Source organism: Euphorbia lathyris, chromosome 9, assembly GCF_963576675.1.
Source record: "Euphorbia lathyris chromosome 9, ddEupLath1.1, whole genome shotgun sequence".
In the NCBI taxonomy this organism is placed as follows: domain Eukaryota; kingdom Viridiplantae; phylum Streptophyta; class Magnoliopsida; order Malpighiales; family Euphorbiaceae; genus Euphorbia; species Euphorbia lathyris.
The window spans coordinates 38,829,891-38,856,776 of NC_088918.1; the positions used below are offsets into that span (position 1 = coordinate 38,829,891).

General features: G+C 37.2%; 1 protein-coding gene across 1 annotated transcript; it reads left to right on the top strand.

The window, feature by feature from the left end:
- Nucleotides 1-21,805: 21,805 nt before the first annotated feature.
- Nucleotides 21,806-25,108, top strand: LOC136205714 (benzyl alcohol O-benzoyltransferase-like). Its single transcript, XM_065996435.1, has 2 exons — nucleotides 21,806-22,352; nucleotides 24,100-25,108. Exons 1-2 carry the CDS (start codon nucleotides 21,900-21,902, stop codon nucleotides 25,021-25,023), a joined length of 1,377 nt encoding a protein of 458 aa, XP_065852507.1. The 5' UTR covers nucleotides 21,806-21,899; the 3' UTR covers nucleotides 25,024-25,108.
- Nucleotides 25,109-26,886: the final 1,778 nt, after the last annotated feature.

Genomic DNA, 26,886 nt, shown 5'->3' on the forward strand with positions numbered 1-26,886 from the left:
TCGCGTCTTCCTATCTCTCATCCGAGCAATTCTATATATGTCTCTTTCCCCTTCTTTCATATCCAATCTTGTATACAGATCCCGATTCACCTTTGCTCTAGCATCTCATATGAACTTCTTTACTTCCCTTTTAGCCTCTTTGTATTTTTCGTAGTTCTCGTCACTTCTATATTTCCCCAATATTTTATAGGGTTCTCGCTTACTCTTTACTGCTTGTCGTACTTCTTCTGTCCACCAAGATGTGTCCTTACCCGGTGGCATGCTACCTTTAGATTCCCCTAGAACTTCCTTCGCTACTTCCCTTATACTATGCTCCATCTTAGTCCATGTCGAATCTATATCTAAATCCATATTACAAGTCCAAATATCTTTTTTGGTCATCTCATCCACAAATTTTTGTTGATTCTCCCCTTGCAACTTCCACCACTTAATCTTAGTCTCCACTTGTGGTGTTCGTTTTCTTATACATTTCCTACTTCGAAAATTAAGCACCACTACTCTATGTTGGGTTGTCGTACTCTCACTAGGGATCACCTTGAGCTAAATTTAATATTTAGGGAAAATTACAAAACTGGGTAAAATGGGAAACCCATTTACATATTTAACTCATTTACTCAACCTACTACATATCTAGACCATTTTTATGTGACTTTCCTATAATACCCCTAACCTTTCCACTCCCCCTTCTCCTTGGTTACACGAAACGGTTGGCAGCTCCCCCATTAATGATTCCAAGACTTTTGATCTTCATATCTTCCTTTAAATTACACGAAATTTGCACCATTTCTACAAATCACCATGTATTTCTCTTCTTTCTCTCTTCATCTCTTGATTCTTCATCTTCCTAATCCTAGAAAACGAAGCCATAGTTCTTCATCTTCCATTTCCTGCTCGTTTCTTGGTTTCTTTCTTCTTGTGACCATCGAAGAAATCGTGCTTCTACGTTATTTTCATCGTTTTTCCCAATTTATCATGTTGTTTTCGTCGAAAAATCTAACTATATACTGTTTTCTCTGCATTTTTTCTCATAAATTCACTTAGCATATGCTGTTTTCACGAAGTCCACGGGGAGAAATTTATCGATTTAACTTTGCGAAACGATGATTACGTGAAGTTTGCGAGGTAATTCGATAAATTTCTCCCGAAGACTCCGCGTAATCATCGTTTCGCGAAGTTAGAACGTCACATTTCTCCTCACAGATGTCGCGAAATCATCGTTTCGCTAAGTAAAATCATCATGTTCCTTGCACATTTATTTTCGCATACTTAGCGAATCCTCATTTCGCGAAGCTAAATCCTTCTTTTTCTGCCTAACACGATTAATTTTTTCTGAAGGTGGTTGAATACATAATATTCATTCCTGGAAGCCGGCATGTTGGGGTGCCATGAGAGACATCCATTCCAAAAGGCATGGACTTCCAACCATCGGTGGTGAATAGGAGCTTACACCATGGGACACGTCCATCCCTCAGTGGTGAATAAGAGCCTATGTATCGTGAGACATCCATCCATCGGCGGTGAATAAGAGATTATGTATAATAAAGTGATTTGTTAGGAGTTTACTGTGGCAATCTTGTTGTAACGACACAGTCCGGAGTGGGTGGCGCTGGGGTAGAAGGCTTGAGCAAGGAGCGGCCCTAAGGGATGGCGATGGGGACATGAATGAACTGAATCCCACATCGAGAATGGAGAGGGAGTGATTGGGGCTTATTAGTAAGATGTGAATCCAATACATGCAGACGCGTTTTAAAGCCGTGGGGCCCAATGTGTTGAAATTGGGCCAGAGCGGACAATATCTATATGGTATTGGACCAATGTGTTACAATTTGTATCAGAGCCGACTCTCCATGTACGATGTGTGGTTCGGGGACGAACCAGGCGAAAGCTGGTGGGCCTGTAATGACCCGGTCCGGAATGGGTGGTGATGGGGGCATGAATAAACTGAATCCCACATCGGAAATGGAGAGGGAGTGATTGGGGCTTATTAGTAAAATGTGAATCCAATACATGCGGACGCGTTTTAAAGCCGTGAGGCCTAATGTGTTGGAATTGGGACAGAGCTGACAATATGTACATGGTATTGGACCAGGGTGTTACAGTTGTTCTGTATCGTGAGACACATCCATCCATCGGTAGTGAATAGGAGCCTATGTATTATGAAGTGATTTGTTAGAAGTTTATTTTGGCAATCTTGTTGTAAATTTTGATAATGTTAGAATTCGTTGTTGTTTGCCTTTTTTTTTTATTATATACCACTTAGCGAATTTTGTTAAAAACACAACCAGACTTCGCATATGCTAATTAAAATCATGAACTAAACCAAACATTAGCTTCACAGGCTTCGCATATTCTGGAATCTACGAAGTCAGACGGGAGGGAGATAGTCGCGTCGTAAATATTGAGGGTATTATGGGAAAGTCGCACAAAAACAGTCTAGATATGTAGTAAGTTGAGTAACTGGTTAAATATGTAAATGGGTCCCCCATTTTACCTAATTTTGTAATTTTCCCTAATATTTATAGAATTATCTTTTCAATCATTAATTTTATTATTTCTACCAAATATGCATTATTTTATCACTTATCAATAACAAATTACAAACATTTGTATACATATACAAAAAAATACATAAAAAAAATAAAAAAAATGTATCGTGTTCAATATACTTATTGGGCAAAAAATTTAAAAAATACAAATTTTTCATCGAACTTAAAAATATTTCATCTCCAAAATTATTCCAAAATTACAAAAAAAAAAAATTAAAACTTTTAGAATTAACTTATATATAACCGATGCAAATAAACGGTAATAAATTATTTGCGATTCTTAATCATTTTGAAAACTCATCCAATTTATCAACGTTATGGATAAAATTGTATTATTTTAACTTTGGTATCAACGTTTTTAACTTATATTTTTTCGTACTTTATCCCCAATAAATATCATTATATCCTTTTAATAATCAAATTTTAATATATATTAAGGGTCCGTTTGTTTTACCTACTGTTTGCTGTTACGGTTTGTTGTTTGCTGTTGCCGTTTGCTGTTACTATTTACTGTTTGCTGTTACGGTTTGCTGTTTGCTGTTGGAAAAAGCTGCTTTTTCAAAAAAACAGAGATTTTTTGCTTTTGTAAAATGCTGATTTTCAGGTGTGAAAGGCAAACAGGAGATCACTAACCAGACATCTAATGCTGTTTTTCAGTTTTTAAAGGCAAACAGGAGTTCACTAATCAAACACCTAAAACTCTCATTTTTAAAATGAAAAGACAAACAGGAGTATGAAAAGGAGCAACCAAATGGCCTAAATTATAAATTATTGTTGATGTATTTTAAATTTGAAACTATTTGCTAACTGATTAATTTTTTTTTTTTTAAAGACAAAGTGATTAATTAGTTAAGATACAAAAATAATTATGTTAATGAGAATAAGTTAAAGTATATTATGATAATCATAAGATTGGAAGTAGTTGAGCAAGAATAAGTAGCTTAGGTAATGCTGTTGTGTTTCATAAATTGAAGTTCAACAACATATATATTTTGGTGGCCTGCTGGGGGACCTATTCTATCTTTTCTTTCTTATTTAGGCAATGACATCTATATATATCAATATGTGTCATCTTACTAGATTGTTACCACTATATTTTCGGATATTTTTCATAGGGCGGGTCCTCCAATCTCAATTATTAAAAGGTTTAAGTTTTCAATGTCAATTAAACTAATCTTACACTTTCTCTAATCGTCAATCAAGACTTTCATTATAAAAATTGATGTAGGTCACACATGATGTTATTCAATTGGTAGAAGGAGCATGTGTCATTTAATATGTCAGGTCTTTGAGAGATCAGTTACATCTATTTTCAAACGGTAGCTTTTAGTTTAAAAGTTTCCAAAATAGTATATTGAGATTAATTCCATTAGTAAACATAGTCAAATTGACTAAGGGTGTTAAAAGTTAAAGGGAAAAAAAGTTAATTTAATCTTCATATTAATTTATTTTATAACCACTTTTATTATCTAATTATCACAAACAAACCTAAAAATAAAAAATAAAAATCAAATATACCATTTTCATCTCTCTTTAATTTCTTTTCTTTCTCTCTCTCCTCTTTATTAATTTCTCTCTCCAAAATCAATTGAATTTTCATCTCTTTCTAAATCTAATCTTTAATTAGTTTACTACACTCTAAAATTCCTGATCTTTTTCAACATGTAATTTTGAGAAACTTCAGTTTCCTGATTTGAAGCAAAGAAATCCCACTCCGATGATTCATTTGATTTCAAGTTTTGGTATGCAGCTGAAGCATCAAAAATACTTTTCAAGCTCAAATTCGCCTTCAGATTCTGAGAAATCCCCAAATCAAAGCGAGTATCCGAGCAAGATACCTAATTTCAAACACCATGAAATAGAGGGACCTATCGTGGAAAGGGATCTTTCAGCTTTAACAAAGGAGAGCAGAGAAGTCTTTGAGAAGATGATGAAGAACATGTATAATCTGAGTCAAGCTTTAGCTGTTTTGGGTCTGGTTCAACTAGGCTTTGGAGTTTGGATTTTGTATATTACCAAAGCAGCTCCAATGGTAGAGGCGTCAATTTAGGGTTTTGTGGCATTTGGATTCCCTTTTGCAATGGCTTTTATGGTGAGGCAATCATTGAAATCAATATATTTCTTTTTTAAGCAGATGGAGGAGCAAGGTAGGTTGCAGATTCTAACTCTAACCCTTCAAATTACTAAGAATTTGAGTGTTTTGTTTGCAAGGACACGATAATTTTGGTGGATTGCTAGATTATCGATTAGATAATGTGTTTCTGCCCTGTGTATTGCTGGATTATCGATTGGATTATTGTTCACTTTGTTTTCAAGATAATTTTGTGTGTTGAGCCTTTTCAAGTGTAACATTGATAATATGATTTGTGATTGCTTCGATTCTGCACAAATTTGCTATTGACCCAAAACGGCTACTCTAAATCTTAATCGTTGTTCTAGTTTCTCAGAAATTGAGTTAATTTGGTACATAGATTTAGAGTAGTAAACTAATTAAAGATTAGATTTACAAAGAAATGGAAATTCAATTGATTTTAGAGAGAGAAATTAACAAAGAGGAGAGAGAGAAAGAAAATAAATTAAAGAGGGATGGAGAAGATGGTGTATTTGATTTTTATTTTTTATTTTGGGGGTTGTTTGTGATAATTAGATAATAAGGGGGTTAATTTATAAAATAAATAAATAGAAGGACTAAATTATCTCTTTTCCATTTGACTTTTAACACCGTTAGTCAATTTGGCATGTATTTGCTAACGGAATGAATCTCAAAGTACCATTTTGTGAACTTTTAAACCACAAGGCTGCCGATCGAAAACAAATGTAACCAGAAGGTTTATTTTTGTACATTTCCCTTAATTTAAATACCAATAAATACTCCCTTCATTAATAGTTGTGTCCATCGTGAGCAGTTATGTTCGTTTGTAAATAGTCGTGTCTATTCATGAATAGTCATATTCATTCGTGAACAGACGTGTTCTTTTGAGTTCTATTTATATAAAATGAAATTGTCAAAATTTAGAGAATAGAAAACTGTTGTTGAAAAAGTTATTCTCTAAATAATTTATACTCTTTGTACGTTATGTTATGTTGTTTTCCTACTCTGGTGATAATGAATCTACACATGGTAAAAGTTCGTTTGCGTAATCTACTGTATCCTAGGAGACGATCGTCAATAGCGACAAAATCTGTCTTAAGGAGACTCTTAATATATGCCTTAGATTTGTCTAACTCTGTTTTTTTAATTTTCAGTTTTATTGTTTATATATTTTCTGTGTTTGTTTTATTTATTTTTTTTGTTAATCACGTCTAACTTTCTTAAGACATATTTGTTGTTTGTTGATTTCCCAAAGAGCACATGTCGAAGCTGGTGAGTTGAACGGATAGAAGATAGTCAGCAGTTGACCTGATAACTTCCAAACAAAGTCGTTCCACTTCGGGAAAGTTTCAGAAGACGCGGAAAGCTGTCAGAGAGACTTTACCAAAAGAAGATGGACAATCTGACGCCTGGTTACCAGACGTACCTGGCAACTGAAGAAGGCAGAAGATGCAACGCTCTCATTGGCCGAAGGCACTGAGCACTGACTGAGTGAAAGCGACTGTGCGTCATTTCCCTCCAACGGTTATTTCGAAATTTGAAATAACTGGTGCCTCAGATGTCACTATAAATAGGCCTCTCATATGCTTCATCCAATGCAGATCTTCACCAAGTCGAAACGCTGACCAAATAGCAACTTGAAGTTTTTGTCTCGAAAAGCAAAGCAAATCTTACACTCATTCATATTCATTGTGTAAAAGCTTAGATTGTTAAATCATCTAAAGTGTTCTTCAATTTGTTAGAACAAACACTTTATCAATTCTAGAGTTTAGAAGGAGATACTGAGTTGCTCGATTATAGCACTCAGTAGTAGAGATAGTGTTGAGTAGAAGAATAGAGGAAGGTACTCTTGTATACTCAAGCAACTATTGTAAGAGGTTTGTGTTGAAACACCTTTCCACATAATTTTGATTTGACAAAATTGTTTAAGTGAAATTAAAATATATTCTAAACACACTAAGTTTAAATGCTTTGATTTATTCTACTAATGTGTTTGTTCAATGTTGAGTTAAATTGTTTATAAGACACAAAGATCAAAAGGCCCAAAGCCCAATACGGAAGTCAAAGCCCAAGTCAAACAGTTTAAGGCAACTCGGCCCGCGTATGTCAAAACGCTGTCGTTATGTACAAAACGCAGCTCAGCGGAAGAAGGATCTAGAAGACCTTCGAGGAACAACTTCGGGACGAAGCTGCTGAGTTGATTCGACAAACAGTACAAGACATAAGCTGGCTAAGAACAACTTCCAGATAAAGTGTTTCCACTTTGGGTAAAGTTCAGAAGACACAGTATGCTGTCTAGTTGACATTGCCATAAATGGAGAGACATTCTGCCGAGCTGACCAAAAGCTGACCGAGGACAGAAGATACTCAAATCTGATTGGCCGAGAGCTCTGAGCAAGTCAGGATGACAACGACAGGAAGCCGTTTCCCTCCAACGGTTATTTCGAAATTCGAAATGACCGACACCTCAGACGTCTCTATAAATAGAGCCCTTCAGTTGCTTCATTCCACACAGAACTTGATCAAGTCATTACGCTGACCAAATTTCTACGCAAAGTTCTGCAAGCAAAAGCAAAGCAATCTTACACTAAATTTCATATCTTTTGTGTAAAAGTCTAGAGTGATTATTCAATCATCTAAGGTGTCTTAGCAATCATTGTTTAGGACAAACACTTATCATTTCTAGAGATTAGAAAGGAGAGGCTGAGTACTCGGTTATAGTACTCAGCGAGAGATTAGGATTGAGTAGAGGTATAGAGGAAGGTACTTTTGTTATACTCAGTTGCTAAGATTGTAAAAGGTTTGATGCTCTACCGTTAAAGAGCTCAGTAGAGAATTCGAAATCTCGGAACGTGTTCCGGGGACAGGACGTAGGCTTGGAGGCCGAACCTGGATAAATCTGCTGAGTAACATATTTCTAACCTTCAACTCCTTTATATATTTATTGCTTGCTTAAACAAAAACTGACCAAGTAAAGAGGTCAAGTTGAGTTGTGCGCATTGAATATCTGAGCTCAGGAATAGACTCTAAGTGCTATCTCCTGACTCAAGTAAAGAAACTGACCTAGTCACTAGTTGACTAAGCCAGTATCTTGCTATTCACTCAGCGCCGCTGTCCAAACCTTTTTCTCACGAAAAAGAAGTCTGCCCTAGCTTAAATTTTTTAAATAGTTCCTAACCCCCCCCTTGGAACTATACTTGTAACGTTATAAGGGACCAACAAGTGGTATCAGAGCTTAAAACCTCACTGTAAAAGGTTTAACCACCTTCAGCTGATCCCCACTATGGGCGAAAACAGCACTCGGTTTCTCCCAGGAAACCAAACAACTCAGATCTTACCTGAGGGGCTGTCCATTACTCGGCCTCCCTTATTCTTCGGGTCTAACTACACCTTCTGGAAGAATAGGATGAAAAATTTCATTCAGGCTACAAATATGAGTGCCTGGCTATTCATAGTCCAAGGTCCATTTGTACCTGGCGAAGTTGTGGCTGGCCAAACAGTTGTTAAAGCTGAGGCCAAATGGACAGAGGATGATCTCAAGAAGCTACAAAATCATGCTTCGGCTATAAATATGCTTCACTATGCGCTCGATGCTGCAGAATCTAATAAAATCTCAGGTTGTGAGTCGGCGCAAGAGATCTGGAAGAAGCTGGAGGTCACCTACGAAGGAACTAATAAAGTAAAGGAGTCCAAGGTGAACCAGCAGATGAGACTGTACGAGCTGTTCGAAATGAACAATGATGAGGGTATATCTGGCATGAATGCAAGGTTTACCAACATCATCAATGAGCTCAAGAGACTTGGGAAGATCTTCACTGAGGAAGAACAAGTCAAAAAGATACTCAGGAGTCTTCCTAAAGACTGGCAAGCAAAGAAGACTGCTGTTGAGGAAGCTCAGGACTTAACCACCTAAAAATATGACGAACTCATCGGATCGCTGCTGACCCATGAGATATCAATGAAAAACTTCGAGGTGAAGGAAAAGTCTGAAGACAAGAAGCAGAAGTCTCTTGTCATGAAAGCTGACTCCACTGATGGGAGCTCAACAGATGATGAAGAGATGGCTATGTTCACAAGGAAGATGAAAAAGCTGTTCAGGAAGAATGACAAATATTCTAAGAAGCCCTACAGAAAGTTTGATAAGTATAAAGCTGAGTCCAGCGACAGCAAATACAAGAAAGACAACTCAAAGCCCATTACATGCTTTGAATGTCATCAAACTGGCCATATCAAGTCAAGCTGCCCCACGCTGAGGAAAGATAAGAAGAACGGCAAAAAGGCAATGGTGGCTACATGGAGCGACAGTGATGAGTCTTCATCAACAGAAGCTGAGGCCACCGAGTCAGCGAAGATATGCTTCATGGCTGATGAACTTGCTGAGCCGTGCGTCTCTAAGCATGCTGACCCCTCCATTGCATCTGATGATGAGGAGCAATCAAATGAGGTAATATCACTTTCCCAGCTCAGAAACGAAATGGGTAATGCCCTGAGTGACCTCTATACACTTGTGAAAAAGTGTAATAAGAAAATTAGAGCACTCAGCAGGCGCTGTGACGAGGTTGAAGAGGTCAAGCTAAGTGACCTCAGATTCCTTCTTCAGGACAACTCAACTTTGCATGATAATATGGAGATCATACATAAGTCCGTCTCTGAAGTCCAATCAGATTCAAAGAAACTGAGAAAGGATGTCACAAATATCCAGAACCAACTAAAGGTTCAAAACAAAAGAAATATTCCTCTGAATGCTCAGTAATGAAGTACTGGTCAGCAGAGATGGAATCCCCAGCGGAATGTCCAGTGTGACTTCTGTGGGAAGAAAGGACACACCACAAAGGTGTGCTGGCACGCTCAGCACTGGGGTGCTGACCAGTTAGTGAAAAATCCTAAACGGAAGGTCAGCTGTGACTTCTGTGGAAAGAATGGCCATATTGTCCAAGTATGCCGCCATAAAATAAAATATGATGCTTTACCTGTTGAACCTAACAAGCAAGGACCCAAAAAGAATTGGGTACCTAAAAGTAACTAGTTACAATGCAGGTAAGCCTGAGGTGTGCTGAGAAGTCAAAGATGTGGTATATTGACAGCGCATGCTCGAGGCACATGACTGGTGATGAAACTCAGTTCATCACGTTTGAGCGTAAACGAGGAGGAAGCGTAAGTTTTGGAGAAAACAAAAAGGGTAAGATAGTAGGGTCAGGAACCATCGGAGGTAATCCTACTATTGAGTCAGTCTCCCTAGTCAGCGGACTCAAATATAACTTACTCAGCGTAGCTCAGCTATGTGACAATGGGAGAAAAGTTATATTTGATGCTACTGGATGTAAAATATACGAGGGAAAAACAAATGAGTTAATTTTAACTGCCCCTCGGATTGATAATGTCTTTATGCTAGACTTAGAAAAAAAGTTTTCAAAAACTGTATGCTTAGTTTCAAAGGAAGAAAATTCCTGGCTATGGCACAGGAGACTTGGTCATGTAAGCATGGACCTCCTAGCCAAATTAGCAAGAAAGCAATTGGTTGAGGGACTGCCTGAACTTAGATTTGAATTGCCAAGCTGGAAAACAAACCGAACAATCTTTTCATAGCAAAAACATTGTCTCAACTAAGCGTCCGTTAGAATTACTACACTTGGATCTCTTCGGTCCAGTCCAGCCGCTGAGTCTGGGTGGAAGAAGATTTTCCTTGGTCATTGTAGATGACTTCTCTCGGTACACTTGGGTCATCTTGCTGAGTAGCAAGGATGAGACCTTTGAGACATTTTCAAATTTGGTTAGAAAACTTGAAAATGATAAAGACCTAAAACTAGCTCACATCCGAAGTGATAATGGTGGAGAATTCAAAAACCAACAGTTTGTTGAATTCTGTGAAGCCAGCGGCATTGACCATAACTTTTCTGCTCCTAGAACGCCTCAACAAAATGGGGTTGTTGAAAGGAAGAACAGAACACTGGTTGAAATAGCCAGGACAATGCTGAGTGAGCATAGGCTTCCAAAGTATTTTTGGGGAGAAGCTGTTAACACAACGTGCTATATTCTTAATAGGGCTCTTGTTAGACCTATACTAAAGAAAACCCCCTACGAGCTTTGGAAAGGATGAAAGCCCAACATTGGATACTTTCGTGCCTTTGGCTGTAAATGTTTTATTTTAAACACTAAAGATAGCCTAGCTAAATTTGACTCAAAAGCTGATGAAGCTATCTTTTTAGGCTACTCAACAAACAGCAAAGCATACAGAGTTTTCAATAAACGAACTCAAGTTTTAGAAGAGTCAGTACATATTGAGTTCGATGAAACTAACCCTGCAGGAAGATATTTGCCGCTGACCGAGGATGATCCACACTCAACACCCGCTGATCAAGATACAGCCGCTGAGTCATTCCCTCAAGGGCTGACCAAAGGTAAAAGTGAACCAAATATTGTTTTTACTGACCAGTCTTCACCTGCAGAGATTGTTGAAACACAGACAACACAAGACATCAATCTACCCAAAGAGATAAGGATTCCAAGAGGGCACTCAGAGAGTGCAATCCTTGATGCCGCTGAGAATACCCTGATGACAAGAAACCAACTCAGGAGGTACCTCAGTAATGTAGCCTTCGTCTCAGTTCAGGAACCTAAAAACTTCGCTGATGCTGAGGAAGATGAATTCTGGATGAGCGCAATGCAAGAGGAACTTGACCAATTCAGAAGAAACAATGTATGGGAGCTAGTGCCACATCCAAGGAGTCAGAAGACCATTGGAACAAGATGGGTCTTCCGCAACAAGCTGGATGAGCAAGGAAACATAGTCAGGAACAAAGCAAGGCTTGTAGCTCAGGGCTACAGTCAGAAGAAGGTATTGACAACGGTGAGACCTTTGCCCCAGTGGCAAGGCTAGAGGCTATTAGGATTTTATGTGCATATGCATCTTACATGAACTTTAAACTGTTTCAAATGGATGTTAAGAGTGCATTCCTTAATGGAGTTATAAACGAGGAAGTTTATGTTAATCAACCTCTAGGGTTTGAGGATCCTAAATTCCCAAACCACGTTTATAAACTCAAAAAGGCTCTGTACGGCCTCAAGCAAGCACCACGTGCTTGGTATGAGAGGCTGACCAGTTTCCTGCTGACTAGAAACTATGTCAGGGGTAAAGCTGATACAACCTTATTCATTAAGAGAAAGGGTAAAGATACCCTGCTGGCTCAAATATATGTTGGTGATATTATTTTCGGTGCTACTAATGAGTCAATGTGCAAAGAATTTAGCAAGCAAATGCAGACTGAGTTTGAAATGTCTATAATGGGAGAACTCAACTTCTTCCTTGGACTTCAAATCAAACAAGGAAAGAATGGCATCTTCATCAGTCAAGCTAAATATGCCAAGGAGATATTGAAGAAATGTGATCTTGAAAATTGCAAGCCAATATCCACTCCTATGGGCACTGACACTGTCCTCTGCGCTGACGAGAATGGTAAGTCAGTAGACAGCAAGTTATATCGAGGTATGATAGGCTCTCTACTTTACTTAACAGCAAGTAGACCGGACATTCAGTTCTGAGTATGCTACTGTGCTAGATATCAATCTAACCCTAAGGAATCTCATTACATAGCTGTAAAAAGAATCCTTAGATATTTGCAAAGCTCAGTGAACGCAGGTTTATGGTATCCCAACACTCATGGCTTTACACTCGTTGGATACACTGACGCTGACTATGGTCGAGACAAGCTAGAACGGAAAAGCACCTCTGGAGGATGTCATTTCTTAGGAAGCTGTCTTGTATCCTGGTTCAGCAAGAAGCAGGCGTCAGTAGCCTTGTCTACCACTGAAGCTGTGTACATTGCTACTGGTCACTGTGTTGCTCAAGTCCTATGGATTAAGCAACAGCTTAAAGGCTATGGTGTTCAAACAAAGACAATTGAGGTCAAATGTGACAACAAAAGTGCAATTGATCTATCAAAGAACCCAATTCAACACAACAGAATGAAGCATGTCAGCATAAGGCATCACTTCATTAGAGACCATGTACTCAAAGGTGAGATAAAGCTGACCTACGTCCCAACGGATGAGCAGCTTGCTGATATCTTCACAAAGCCACTGGCTCGTGAACAGTTCAGCATACTGAGAGAAGCCATTGGTATGTTTAATCCTCTTCAGTAAATTCTTGTACTAAAATGTAAATTTATGCTGAGTGAATTACTATGCTGAATGATTTATGCAAATGCATGCTGAGTGATTGTTATGCTGAGTACTTAATGCAAAATACATATCAAAACTGAGTAAATATGCACACCGAGTAGTAATCTCAAACTGAGAAATCATCCTTTCATATACTACTGACTACTCAGAATACAAAACGCTTAGTATTCTAAACGTTGAGTGTTAGATCCGTTGCATTAAATGAAAAAAGCACGCGAATAGCCACCTAGGATGACGTATGCGCCGAATGTGTCATAAAAGCCAGGATCTTTGTCGGTTGACAATCCCAAAGCAAAACTGACATATGGATTCGATAAGATCCACTCTTCACCGCTATAAATAATGGGTAAATCCCCATTTTTTACTTTCTTTACACTTATCAAATTTTTCTGGCAGAACATTCTCTCTCTAAGACTCTCAAATCCTCCCAATCTTCTTTCTGAAACAATGACTAGAGTTTCCGTCAACATCTCCGGTGCCGGTCACCCTAAGACCAGCTCCGATGAACCCTCCAGGCAAACTACTGTGCCTGAAACCACCAAGGTCACTACGCCGAGCAAAGGCAAAGCTGGCCAAGCTACCTCAACTAAGGGTAAGCCGACCAAGGCCAGAACCTATACCAAGGTATTTGAAGACATTAGCGAATGGAAAGTAGACTTTTCACGATGGGTTTCTGAGGCCTTCGTGACATCCGAGCAACCCTTCTGCGAATGGATATCGCAAAATGGATGGACCGAGCTGTTCTCCATTAGGGATCACACCTATCCTAACCTAGTAAGGGAGTTCTACCACAATCTCCGAGTTGTTGATGATAACCAGGACTATCTGGTAACTGTGGTAAAGGAAAAGACCATTTTCATAAACCCTACATATCTCGCTAACTTGCTGAAGTTAAAGAATGAGGGAACAAAATTGAGGCGATCTGGAGATCATGAAGGTACTGGGTACGATACCACCTTCTGTAAGCCCGCTGGCCACTCAGGAGAAGTCTCGAGCACCTCAATGGGTCAGCACCAAAAGATGGCTCACTATCTACTGACCTTCTTCATTTATCCAAAGATCAACTGCACTACCTCAGCAACGAATTTTGAGCAATGCTTCATATGGCATATGCTGACATACAAGCCGATCAACATGCCAGTATTCTTGATTGCTGGCTTCCAAAGGAGTACTGGAACTCTCAGGTTGGGATCACTCATCACCAGAATCCTCTTAGATCATCAAATTGATCTATCTGAGGAAACTAAGGCTAGAGGATCTGAGATAACCGCGGCTTCGCTGAGGGCTTTGAAGTTCAATCAGCCACTAAAGAAAGGAAAAGCTGCTGCTGAAAAAACAAGCTCAGGAAACAGCTCCAAAGCAGAGCCAAAGGACAAAGGCTCCAGCTGCCCGTAAAAGGAAAGCTGTTGGGACTCCTTCCAAGAAGGCTGAGCCTCAGGCCAAGAAGTCGAAGTCAGCTGCTGAAGCAGGTCAGGAGAGACCTAAGTCAGCTGAGAAAAGGAGCAGGCAAGATGAGCCTGAAATTTAGGAAAGAACAAATGCTGATGAGCAACCTCAAAAGAAGCAGAAGTCTTCTACACTGACTCCTATTGATGCTATTCCTACTGACGTCGTTGTTCCTGGTGATTCTCACTACACAAAGTGTCTAGGAACTGTAGCTGAGCATCAAGAAGATGATGTGCATCTGGACGATCAGTTCATTGCACAAGTTGAGGAAGAGTTAGATGGTGATAGTGAAGAAGATGATGAACAAGAAGAAGACGCAGGCGGTCAGGATGACGCTGAGGACACTGAGGAGACAGCTAGTGAGGTTGAAGCTGAGCCAATCAATACTGGGTTGGCTGCTGGAGATGAACAAGAACAAGCTGACCAGCTTAATGCTGATCAAGAGGAAAGTTCTCCCTGTCACTCAGGAGAATCTATACAAGCTGACACTCCTCCTCCAAGAAGAAGATTAATCAACACAAGTCAGAAGTCTGTTATTGACCCTCCTGTTCAGAAACCTACTGTCCCTAACTTTGTTATTCAGAAGCCGACCCAAGACCCTTCTAAACTCAAGCTGAAATTTTTCAGAAAACAACCATCTTCTACTCCATCGGCTTCCCTTGAAAAGCAAGCCTCTGTTTCTTCACCAAAGGAACACGCCGACTTGAATGCTTCTGCTAACTTTATAAGCCAAGTGGAGCCAATTCCCGTTAATGCTGTTACAATAAGTATTGTGCTGACTCAGGACATTCCTGCACCAGTCAGCACAGACAGCATTCGGATTACTTCTTCTCCAATCAACACTACTGCCGATCAATCAGCTTTACCTGAGACTCAAGTGCAGATTGGAAACACACTTCCAGTCACTGACCATGTGATTCCACTGACTCCTCTTCCAACCGGTCATACTGAGGCAACAAGGCAAGTTAATGAAGGCCCTCTTAGCTACTTGCATGCCACCGAGTCTAGAAAAAGAATCATTGACTCGGTGCAATCACTAATCAAAGACCTTCATCAAACCACTCCACCTGCTGCTGGGTCTTCTACTGTTGATACCACTCAGCTCTCCCACGTAACTCAGCTTCTCAATGAAGTTAAGGGATTCAAAGACCTACTGAGTGTCATCGTTACCTTTCAAGCATAGCAAGCTAAGCAGGATTCCATCGCAAAGCTGGCTGAGATCCAGCTGACAATAGTTCAACATCTCAACGCTTTTCAAGAACAAGTTCAGACTTTGTCAGCTGCGAACACGCGCTATGCAACTTCTGATGAAGTCAAAATGCTTTTTGCTCAGCTTCACACCGAGCAAATCAAGACCAACGAGCAAATGGTCTCCTATTCTCAATGCTCAGTGGAGCAAATTGGTGAGGCTGTTTGACTGTTAAACTTGAACAAGCAAGAGATGGACACTGATGCCATAAAGCAAAATGAAATACTGTCTGTCACCAGACAAACTTTCAACCATGTACGTCATAGCAACATTCAGCGTCAATACTACGACACATCCTTACTGAAGACTTTTCATCAAGTCGTTGCTGGTCTGACCGATGCACTTACCTGGATAGGTAAATCTCAAGCTTTCATAGTAAGCATGATCAGCGCTGCTGAACTCAACATACCCGTCGAGGTATCAGATGATGGAGTTGCTATTTTTGATGGTGTCAATGAAAGCACCGATAGACTTGAGGCGCTGTCCACAGAACTGACCAGAGCCATCCTTACCGACGCCTTTAGGATTCCTCCTCCCGATGCTGACAAAACGGGGGAGAAAGAACAAGCTAGAACACAGCATGAGCATAGTCAGTCCAAACAAAAGAAAAAGAAATAGAAATTAGGCTAGCTCAGTTATGCTAAGTTTGTAGTCTCTATGTGTATGTTTATCTTTTGTTGTATACGCTGTCTACTTCTAGTAATATCAATACTTGCATCTTTTTATTCAAAAACTGAGTTATGAGTTATTATCTATGATGCTGAGTATTAAGTTATTATGTATCTTCAATCACATCCAATGCTGATAACATGTTTGACATTGACTTGTATATTTATATAACATTGTCTTATAAAACTCATTGAACAACAAATTACTCAGCGCCCTCTGAATGCTATAACTTCCGCTTAAACACTGAGTAAAATAGAATATGTTCCATAAGCTGACCTATATCTGAAAACTGACCTTAGACTTACTCGATTAAACCTTCAAATGTTTAGAGTAAAACTAAGTCAGTAGCTCAACCCTTACGGGGGAGTTTGCTAAGTTATATTAGGTCAACTATCATGGGGGAGCTCAATACTGAGTTCTTCGCTGAATAGTTTTGCCAACATCAAAATGGGGGAGTTTGTTGAAACACCTTTCCACATAATTTTGATTTGACAAAATTGTTTAAGTGAAATTAAAATATATTCTAAACACACTAAGTTTAAATGCTTTGATTTATTCTACTAATGTGTTTGTTCAATGTTGAGTTAAATTGTTTATAAGACACAAAGATCAAAAGGCCCAAAGCTCAATACGGAAGTCAAAGCCCAAGTCAAACAGTTTAAGGCAACTCGGCCCGCGTATGTCAAAACGCTGTCGTTATGTACAAAACGCAGCTCAGCGGAAGAAGGATCTAGAAGACCTTCGAGGAACAACTTCGGGACGAAGCTGCTGAGTTGATTCGACAAACAGTACAAGACAGCAGCTAGCTAAGAACAACTTCCAGACAAAGTGTTTCCACTTTGGGTAAAGTTCAGAAGACACAGTATGCTGTCTAGTTGACATTACCATAAATGGAGAGACATTCTGCCGAGCTGACCAAAAGCTGAACGAGGACAGAAGATACTCAAATCTGATTGGTCGAGAGCTCTGAGCAAGTCAGGATGACAATGACAGGAAGCCGTTTCCCTCCAACGGTTATTTCGAAATTCGAAATGACCGACACCTCAGACGTCTCTATAAATAGAGCCCTTCAGTTGCTTCATTCCACACAGAACTTGATCAAGCCATTACGCTGACCAAATTTCTACGCAAAGTTCTGCAAGCAAAAGCAAAGCAATCTTACACTAAATTTCATATCTTTTGTGTAAAAGTCTAGAGTGATTATTCAATCATCTAAGGTGTCTTAGCAATCATTGTTTAGGACAAACACTTATCATTTCTAGAGATTAGAAAGGAGAGGCTGAGTACTCGGTTATAGTACTCAGCGAGAGATTAGGATTGAGTAGAGGTATAGAGGAAGGTACTCTTGTTATACTCAGTTGCTAAGATTGTAAAAGGTTTGATGCTCTACCGTTAAAGAACTCAGTAGAGAATTCGAAATCTCGGAACGTGTTCCGGGGACAGGACGTAGGCTTGGAGGCCGAACCTGGATAAATCTGCTGAGTAACATATTTCTAACCTTTAACTCCTTTATATATTTATTGCTTGCTTAAACAAAAACTGACCAAGTAAAGAGGTCAAGCTGAGTTGTGCGCATTGAATATCTGAGCTCAGGAATAGACTCTAAGTGCTATCTCTTGACTCAAGTAAAGAAACTGACCTAGTCACTAGTTGACTAAGCCAGTATCTTGCTATTCACTCAGCGCCGCTGTCCAAACCTTTTTCTCACGAAAAAGAAGTCTGCCCTAGCTTAAAATTTTTAAATAGTTCCTAACCCCCCCCTTGGAACTATACTTGTAACGTTATAAGGGACCAACAGTTTGTGCTCTACCTAAAAGAGCTCAGTAGTGGATTCAAAAAGCTCGGAAGGACTCCGAGGACTGGATGTAGGCAAGGAGGCCGAACCAGGATAAGACTGCTGAGTATTATTTTCCTAACCCTTTACTCCTTATTTACTTGCTTTGTGTTGTGCCTAGTAAACTGTAAAAAGCATTTACTGAGTTACGTGATCTGAGTACTGAGTTCAGGAATAGTCTTAACAGTTATCTCCTGACTCTCGACAGAAGCAGTTTTAGTTACCAGTTAACTAAACTTTCCTTTGATCTTACTTAGCACCACTGTGCTAAAAGACTTAATTAAAGTCTTAAATGAAAAGAAATCAGCCTTAACGTGAAATTTTTAAAATAGTTCCTAACCCCCCTGGAACTAACTTTATCACGTTATACGGGACCGACAAGACAGACGTTAGGAAATTATATTGGCGATTTTGTTTCTTATGATACCAAAACAAATGGACATCAGATTGTCCTTTCATGTGGCTTAGGGTTTTTGTTGATATCAGCTAGTCTCTAAAAAAGGCTGAAAACCAGGCGTTGACTGGATTCTTTGCACCTTCAAGTTTGAAAAATGCTCATTTTTTTTACTTCATTTGAGGTCTAATCGGGCATATTGATCGCCATTGTGAAAATTTCTTTCAACTTTCAGAAAATGAAATTACGCGGGAATGTGATGCTTTCTTAAGGGCTCTAAATAAGCAGGTAAGAAGTGGTTGAAGGAGGATGAAAAAGGGGATATTAGGTTTGGAGGAAGGTTAATGAGAGGATTAACTAGCATGGAAACCCTTGTCATGACAGAGAATCTTACCATAATAAGCCCTAAAAATTTAGAGTTTTTCTTTAAAAATTTCGGTTCTAGCATAGATAAAGGAAGATATGTGATTCATGAGAAATTAGCCCATATTTTAATGGAGACATGTTTGGAAATAAATGAGGAGTGTAAACAATGGCGTGCAAAGAATCGGTCTTTTGGTCAATATAGTGGATCGGCTTCGATCAAAATAGTCCAATTGAACAATGTGCATATTGACAAAGCTCTTAGTGCTCCAACTATTAGGTTACTAGAAAATCAAAAGCAAATGCCTAATGATATGGTGAATGATCTGAATGTTATCTTACCTCTCTCTTCTATGCAATCTGATAAAAAAAATGGAGTTTTGGCAAGCCTCGGTTCCTGCCTAGAATTAAGAGGATTTTGAGTTGTTCGAGGCATAGGAATGACCAAGGAAGTTCATATTTCTATGAGCTCATTCGAGCTCATAAGTATTTTTCTTTTTGAAACTCTTTTTTTTGTAACTCTCACATTATCGAAATTCGTAATAAAATCGATTTTGAAGGTTGTTACTAGGTTGATTGTATTGGCCACAGTGGTGGATTGTATTTAGGGATGACTTATGATAAAGCACTTAAGACCCTTTCGACATCGGAGAACCCATCATGTCCGGACGTCTAGGAGACTTCCTTTAAACATAACTGAGGGTCTAAGGGTACCAAGGTCATTTCACACCCCACAATCCAAAACATATAAATAGAACCACTACTCACCATAGTAAAGGATGATAACATTCTCTCATTTTTCTCTCTCTCTACTCTCTACCTTTCCTCCGTACCTTCTATTCACTAACTTGATCTCGATTCAGGTTTTCAAACAACGTGCCTAGATCTCGACTTCTCATCAATGAGTATTCAATAAAACCCGTTTGGAATACAAATCTTTATCTGAAATACGCAAATGTAAATATTTTTATATTGTTATAGTGATGCATGTGGGGGGGGGGGGGGGGGGGGGGGGGAAAGAAATAGCTCACTTACACGACTAATTACTCTTATTTTGCTAATGAGGTTGTCTTTTATCCATCAATAGCTTGTTCAACAACAAAAGACGTCTTGTAAGAAATAATGAACTACATTCATTAAAGTACAAGACTCTTATATACACGTGAGTATATGACGAGATCACATAAAGATCTAAAAGCTAAAGTTCATCTATAATTTAGATATATTTGTCCTTCAGTCGAAAGTCGTTTTAAAAGTAAGGAAACTTAAGGTTAGATGATGGGAACTTCTAGCTGATGCTTTTGTATAATGTTTTGAACATGCACTTTCTTCAAAAATAATAAATAACAACATAACACATGAGTGCATATCATATATGCTCAATAACACGAAGATGGAAAAGAATGATCTTTAGTTTTTTTCTAATGTAAGACTCTTTTCGTAATCGTTAAGGATTTTGAAACTCTTATTCTTAGAACCTTTGATTGTTCTAAAAGTATAATTTAGATTTGTTTATTTGGTCGAATTCTCTCATGGACTAGGTGATGATTCAACTCGGAAGGGACCTGTCGGATAAGCAAACTTTAAGTTATGATGAAAGGAACATAGTAAACGGGAACGATTATCATTTACTCATTTCAAGTTTTTATGTTTCACAGTTCGGACAGTTGTACTGAGATGTATAATTGTGAAAATAGAATTCTGTGGAGATCCAATTGAAAGAATACATGAAATGTAATATGGAATCTGGGACAAATGCATACAATTTACTGATGCCTTTTTAAGTCTGTACAACCTTAACATGTATGTATAATACTTAGTTATTGAAGCGATATATATCTCTAACAAATAAATAGCAACGATGGTCTCGATGGAATGCTAGTCACATGATTTATTTACGAAAAAGAGGAAAGGTAAAACGAATTTAATACGTGCGAGTGGGAGATGTAGGAATTCCATCTGGATTAAAAGTCAGCTCTGAGTGGAATTCTAATTAGATTCAGATACTTATGAAATTAAATAAATAGAAATCCTAGTTAAGTTAATTCTAATTAATTAATTAATTAGTAATATTACTCATAATAAGGAATTAGAATAAGTATTCAATTAGAAGTTAACTGTCTAATCCTAATGAGATAAGAGAGACTAGCCTATTCGGATTAAGCTAAACCTAAGAGAACACATTATTGATTTGAGAAAAATTAATCTCTCTCCCCCTATGCTAGACTAAACCTCTCTCTCTCTCTCACGAGACTTCATTCTTAGTTTGTGGATTATTCATTCATCCTTCTAAATAATTTTAGTGAGGAAAAAACATGACGAGTGATACAGGTTCGTGGTTCTAAAGATATTCTTTATCTGCCTAATTAAGATTAATCAAAACTCCAAAAACAAACCTCAAACTCATATTTAAGTTCATTTAATTATCTGAATAGTAAAATCCTTCAAAAATAATTTTAATTCTTTTCTGTACTTATAGGGAAAAAAATATTTAACATATTTAGTGTCCGTTTGTTTCCATTTTTCAGAATTGTTTTTTGTCTTTCAATACTAAACATGAGATATAAAGTGTGTGGAAAAATTCCGAATTAGTTGCTTTTTGCAAAAAACAACAACTAATATATACTACCTATCAGCAACAACAAACAACTATCAGCTAACATCAACAGCAAACAGGAACTACCAAAACAAAAACGGTCCCTTAGTAATGTAGAATGATTTATTTGATTGATATTTTATTAAATGGCCATTATGTTATGTAATTTAGGGAGGCAAATGAGTTTTTAATCAAGTTTAAGAAGCTTACTAAACTAGTAAAGTGTTGTAGAAGTCAATTTTAGGGCGAAAATGACCCTGTGTCCGGCAAATCCTCAACTACCTATTAATATAATATTGGTACCATTTATGTTATACGATACTTCTGACTCACCATTATTTTTATTTGGTATAAAGCAATACTTGATAACGAGACAGCAAAACAAGAGGGGAGTTAGACCTTAATAATTTAAGATTATTAATTGTGGACTCCTATCCTCTACTGTCAAATTAAATACCTGAACTGTCCCCCTTCCCATACATACCACTCTATAAAAACACTATGTACTTCCCATAGTATCATCAGCTGAGCCATGAACACCACATCAGTCATTTCTCCGCCGTTGACGGTTCACAGAAGTGAGCCTGAATTTATAACTCCGGCGAAGCCCACTCCTCATGAGTTCAAGGCATTATCAGACTTAGATGATCAAGATACACTCAGAATATACATTCCTGTTATTCTTCTTTATCCATACAATCCAGCCATGGAAGGTGTAGATCCTGCTAAGGTCATTAAGGAGGCAGTTGCTAAAGCGCTTGTGTTTTATTATCCATTTGCAGGTAGGCTTAGAGAAGTTGGTCCTTCCAGAAAACTTATAGTGGAGTGTACTGGTGAAGGTGTCTTGTTTATTGAGGCTCATGCTGATGTTACTCTTCAACAATCTGGAAATTCACTTGAGCCTCCGTTTCCTGACTTGGAGGAGCTCCTTTTTTATGGCTCCCATTTTGATGATGTCCTCGACTCCCCATTGTTGCTTATTCAGGTATAGTTTGTGTTCTCTAATATTTTCATACGAGGTTTTTCGCGTTTTAGAGAGAAGAGTCAGAAATGTCACTCGCATGTTTGAAAAAGTGCAGTCAGGCGTAGGGACCCGGGGATGAACTACAGGGTCGCTGAGGGTCCATTGATTGATCTCCCGACCCAAGGGAGAAAAAACATAAAAAAACGTTACTTTTACCGGCAACAAATCTCGTCCCTACACATAAAAATGCCGTCATAATTTTGTACAATTTTATACCACCAGTGCAAATAGCGAAGGATTTTACTGTAGTTATTAATCCTAAAATATGTGTATGTCGTGTTTGCAAATAGTTGTTAGCTGATTGTGTAAACTTATTTGTAAAACTTAACTAATAGGTATAAAATGGTAAATATAGACATCATCAAAAGAGATGAAACAATAAGTTATTTGAAAAATCTTATGGCTTTTTCAAATGAACTTAAGTTCTTTCAAACATTATTTTAACTAAAAAAGTTTTGACCAATAAAAACCTTTAAATTGACCCAGACCTCTAATTTTATAGAAAAAAAAAGCTCTTTACTAAACATGACTTTAAATTTAGGGAAAAGTTCAAATAAAACCCCTGTAGTTTTACTAATTTTCAGATAAAAGACTGTGGTTTACTTTTTGTCAAAACGAGGACTGAGGTTTCACACTTTTAATAATGCTATTAAAACTATCTTTAACGACCTGAAAATGAAAATTTTCAAGAATTAAAGTTGTTCAATGTCATATTTTCTATGGAACTACATTTTCGATTTTAGAAAATCATCTTTTTTGGAACTTTCTCTCTCTAAACATTAACTTTCTCCCTTTTTACCAAACATCATCTAAATAATCTCGAAATAAAAAAGTTGAAGAATTAAAGTTGCTTAGAATATTAGTAGTTATTAAAATATGTCATTTTTGAAGTTGTTAAGGGTGATTTTAATAGTATCAATCGAAAAAGTCCTTATTTTACTAAAGTTGAAAACCTCATTCCTCGTTTTGACAAAAAGTAAACCACAGTCATTTATCTGAAAATTAGTGAAACCATAGGGGGTTTTATTTGAACTTTACCCTTAATTTTATTGTCTCGTTGACCCATCAAGTATATGGTTCAGCTTCGGCTCCTAGTAGAAAATGTGGTAAATTATTAACAAAGTCCGTAGTCAACGTACCTTTAACATATTAAAGATACTTGTACACATGTGAAAAAACATTAAAAAAATTAGAAAAAAAATATTGGACATGTGTACACAAGATTTCTTTTGAATTCTTTGGGCCTTTGTTTTACCTAATGTTTGCTGTTTGAAAAGAATGCATTTTCAAAAAGCAGACTGTTTTTATAAAAACCTACGTTTCAGCTACAAAATGCAAACATGAAATATTTAACCAAACACTTAAAACTTTCATTTTCAAAGTGAAAAGTGAAACGGAAGGTCAAAAAACACCAACCAAAAACCTCATTTGTTTGATTCATGTGTCTTTATCTATTATTGAGTGATAATAATGCACAAATGAAACTGAGATAACGAAATTCATTAAAATATAAAGTAATTTTTTTTTAAAGATAAAATAATTATTGTTAGTTGTAAAATTTGTTCAATTTTGCAAAATTAGAAGTACAATTATACTATTATTTATGATGTTAGTGATAGGATTGCTTGGTTATGGTTATTGATTTAGGTGAAGTATATATGTTGTTTTTGAACTAACATTGAGTATTAAAAATGAAATAAAATGGTAGGTGACCCGTCTGAAATGTGGAGGTTTTGTTGTGGCAATTGGACACAACCACACTATGGCTGACGGCTCTGGTTTAGGCCAATTCTTATCGGCTGTCGGAGAAATCGCAAGAGGCAAACAAGTCCCTTCTATTCTTCCTGTTTGGGAAAGACATCTCCTCTGTGCTGCGACCCCACCAAATCTAACAGGCTTTCATCCCGAATACGAGAACTACCTTGACGTCGACAATGTCGAACTCGATGACAACGACGGCGACGACATCGAAGGTGACGTCAATGGCTCATTCTTCTTCGGCCCCAAAGAACTTTCCACCATTAGAAAACTCATTCCCCCCAACTTCCAAAAATGTTCCACTTTCGAAATATTAACAGCCTGTATTTGGAAATGTCGAACAATTTCAATTTCACCAAAACCTAATCAGATTATGCGAATGTCATGTATCGTCAATGCACGAAACCGATTCAATCCGCCGTTGATACCCCAAGGGTATTACGGGAACAGTTTTTTGTTCTCGACGGTGATTTCAAAAGCTGAACAAGTGATTCGAAATCCGGTTGAATACGCGTTAGATCTGATCAGAAAAGCTAAAGAAGGTGTGAGTCGAGATTACATACAATCTGCTATGGATACAATAGTGAGCAAGGAAAGGCCTTGGGTTCAGATTGATGGGACTTATATGATGTCGGATAATACTCGTTCTGGGTTTAGAGAGGTTGATTTTGGGTGGGGGAATGCTATTTACGGTGGTCCTCCGAGAGCTATTCCGGCGATGACTAGTTATTATCTTTCGTATGAAAATAAGAAAGGTGAAAATGGAATTATTTTGCTTATTTCATTGCCAGCTAAAGCTATGGAGAGATTTGAAAAAGAGTTGAACAATTTGTTGAATGTGATGCCCACAAATACTATTAAATGCTCACTTTGATATTTGTTGCATTTACTATTTCATATGATATACTTACTTCTCTTTATTTATTGCACAATGTACTACCATTTATCACTTTATATATCAATGCAATTAAATTGTTCTGTTTTAAAGTACTCCCTCCTCCATTACTTTTTTAGGAATATGAGTCAAATATGTCCTATTAAAAACTTGAAAAAACTGATTTGAGTGTATTTAATTTGTTATATTCGATATTCCAAATAAGTTTATTGATAAATTGAGGTAATTTCGTACATTTTTTGTTAGTTTTTTTTATAACTATATTAACATAGTAAATAATTTAAACAGGTTGACAAAAAAAAAAAAAATTGTGATTAATAGTAGATTTAGTTTTTAGCATTTTAACAGAGTTTTTGTAATTTTGTTAGTAATACAAACTAAATATTTTAAACATAATTGATATGTGGAAGATTTGAAATTACAGTTAAATATTAGTTAAACAGTTTCTTCCAATTTGCGATAACGTAAAACTAAAATTGATTTTGATTGGAAACGTTGGAGTTATATATATTATTTGTCATTTTAAGGACCTATTTGGTTCAGTTGTTAACTAACTGCTGTTGCGGTTGCAGTTGTGGTTGCTGTTAGCTAATAAATAACGATGAATTATATATAAATAATTATAATTATAATAAATAATAATGAATTATATATAAATAATGTTAAATATTAAATTATATAAAAATAATTATAATTATAATAAAAAATAATAAATTACTGAACTGAAATTAAATTAATTTAACTTAACTTAACTTAGCTATATGCTAATGAACTAAACTTAATTTAACTTAACCTTTCTATACTGAACATAACTTAGATATTCAATCATTCAAAATTCACAACCTTACCATCCATTAATTTCTTTATATTTTCTTAATACAAAATTATATTAAATATTAAGGTTTCATAAAAATCTAGCACAGAGCCTCAAAAAGTTTAAAACAGCTCTACTTAAAACACTAAAGTTTAGGAGCTTAATCTGAAAAAAATAAATAATCGACTTAATACATCATCAGCTCCCTGAACTTGTCCATAATAGTATATTGGCTCTCCGAACTTTGCAAGTGTTTCACCAGCTCCCTAAACTTGCTTATTTCGTATCACCAGCTCTCTAAACTTGTCCATAAAAATTGATTAGTTTTCTGAACTTTGCAAGTGTCTCACTAGCTCCCTAAACTTGCTTATTTCGTAACAATTAAATACAAAAACCATAATACTAACTTGGATTAAGATGCAAAAATACCCCCCTAACGTTTTGGATCAGGAGTAATTTACCTCTAACGTCTAAAATGGTGCAATTTTACCCCTAACGTTGGAAGCCAATAGCAATTTTACTATTGACATTGATAAATTGGGTTAATTTGAGAAATAATACATCAAACTGTTTTTTCGGTCACGAATCTTGTCATCTATACTTCATATGTGCGTCATTTTATCAGTAACAAATCACAAACATATGTTGGGATGTGAAAAAAAAATACTGACTTTTGTACGAATTGGATAAAAAAAAATTCAAAAAATTTATAAATTTGCTATTGGCTACTAATGTTAAGGGTAAAATTGCACCATTTTAGACTTTAGGGGTAAAAGTACTCCTGACCCAAAACGTTAGGGGTATTTTTGCACCTTAATCCGGATTAGTATTATGATTTTTATATTTAGTTGTTACGGAATAAACAAGTTTAGAGAGCTGATGAGACATTTGCAAAGTTCAGGGAGCTAATAATTTTTTTATGGACAAGTTTAGGGAGCTAGTGATATGAAATAAGCAAGTTTAGGGAGCTGGTGACACATTTATAAAGTTTAAAGAGTCAATCTACTATCATGAACATGTTCAGAGAG

What these genes read in the sequence shown, in the direction of transcription:
- LOC136205714 (XM_065996435.1), top strand. Translation starts at nt 21,900, where the DNA reads ATGAACACCACATCAGTCATTTCTCCGCCGTTGACGGTTCACAGAAGT. An exon ending in CCCCATTGTTGCTTATTCAG is followed by an intron (nt 22,353 to 24,099) that starts GTATAGTTTGTG and finishes ATAAAATGGTAG; the next exon opens with GTGACCCGTCTGAAATGTGG.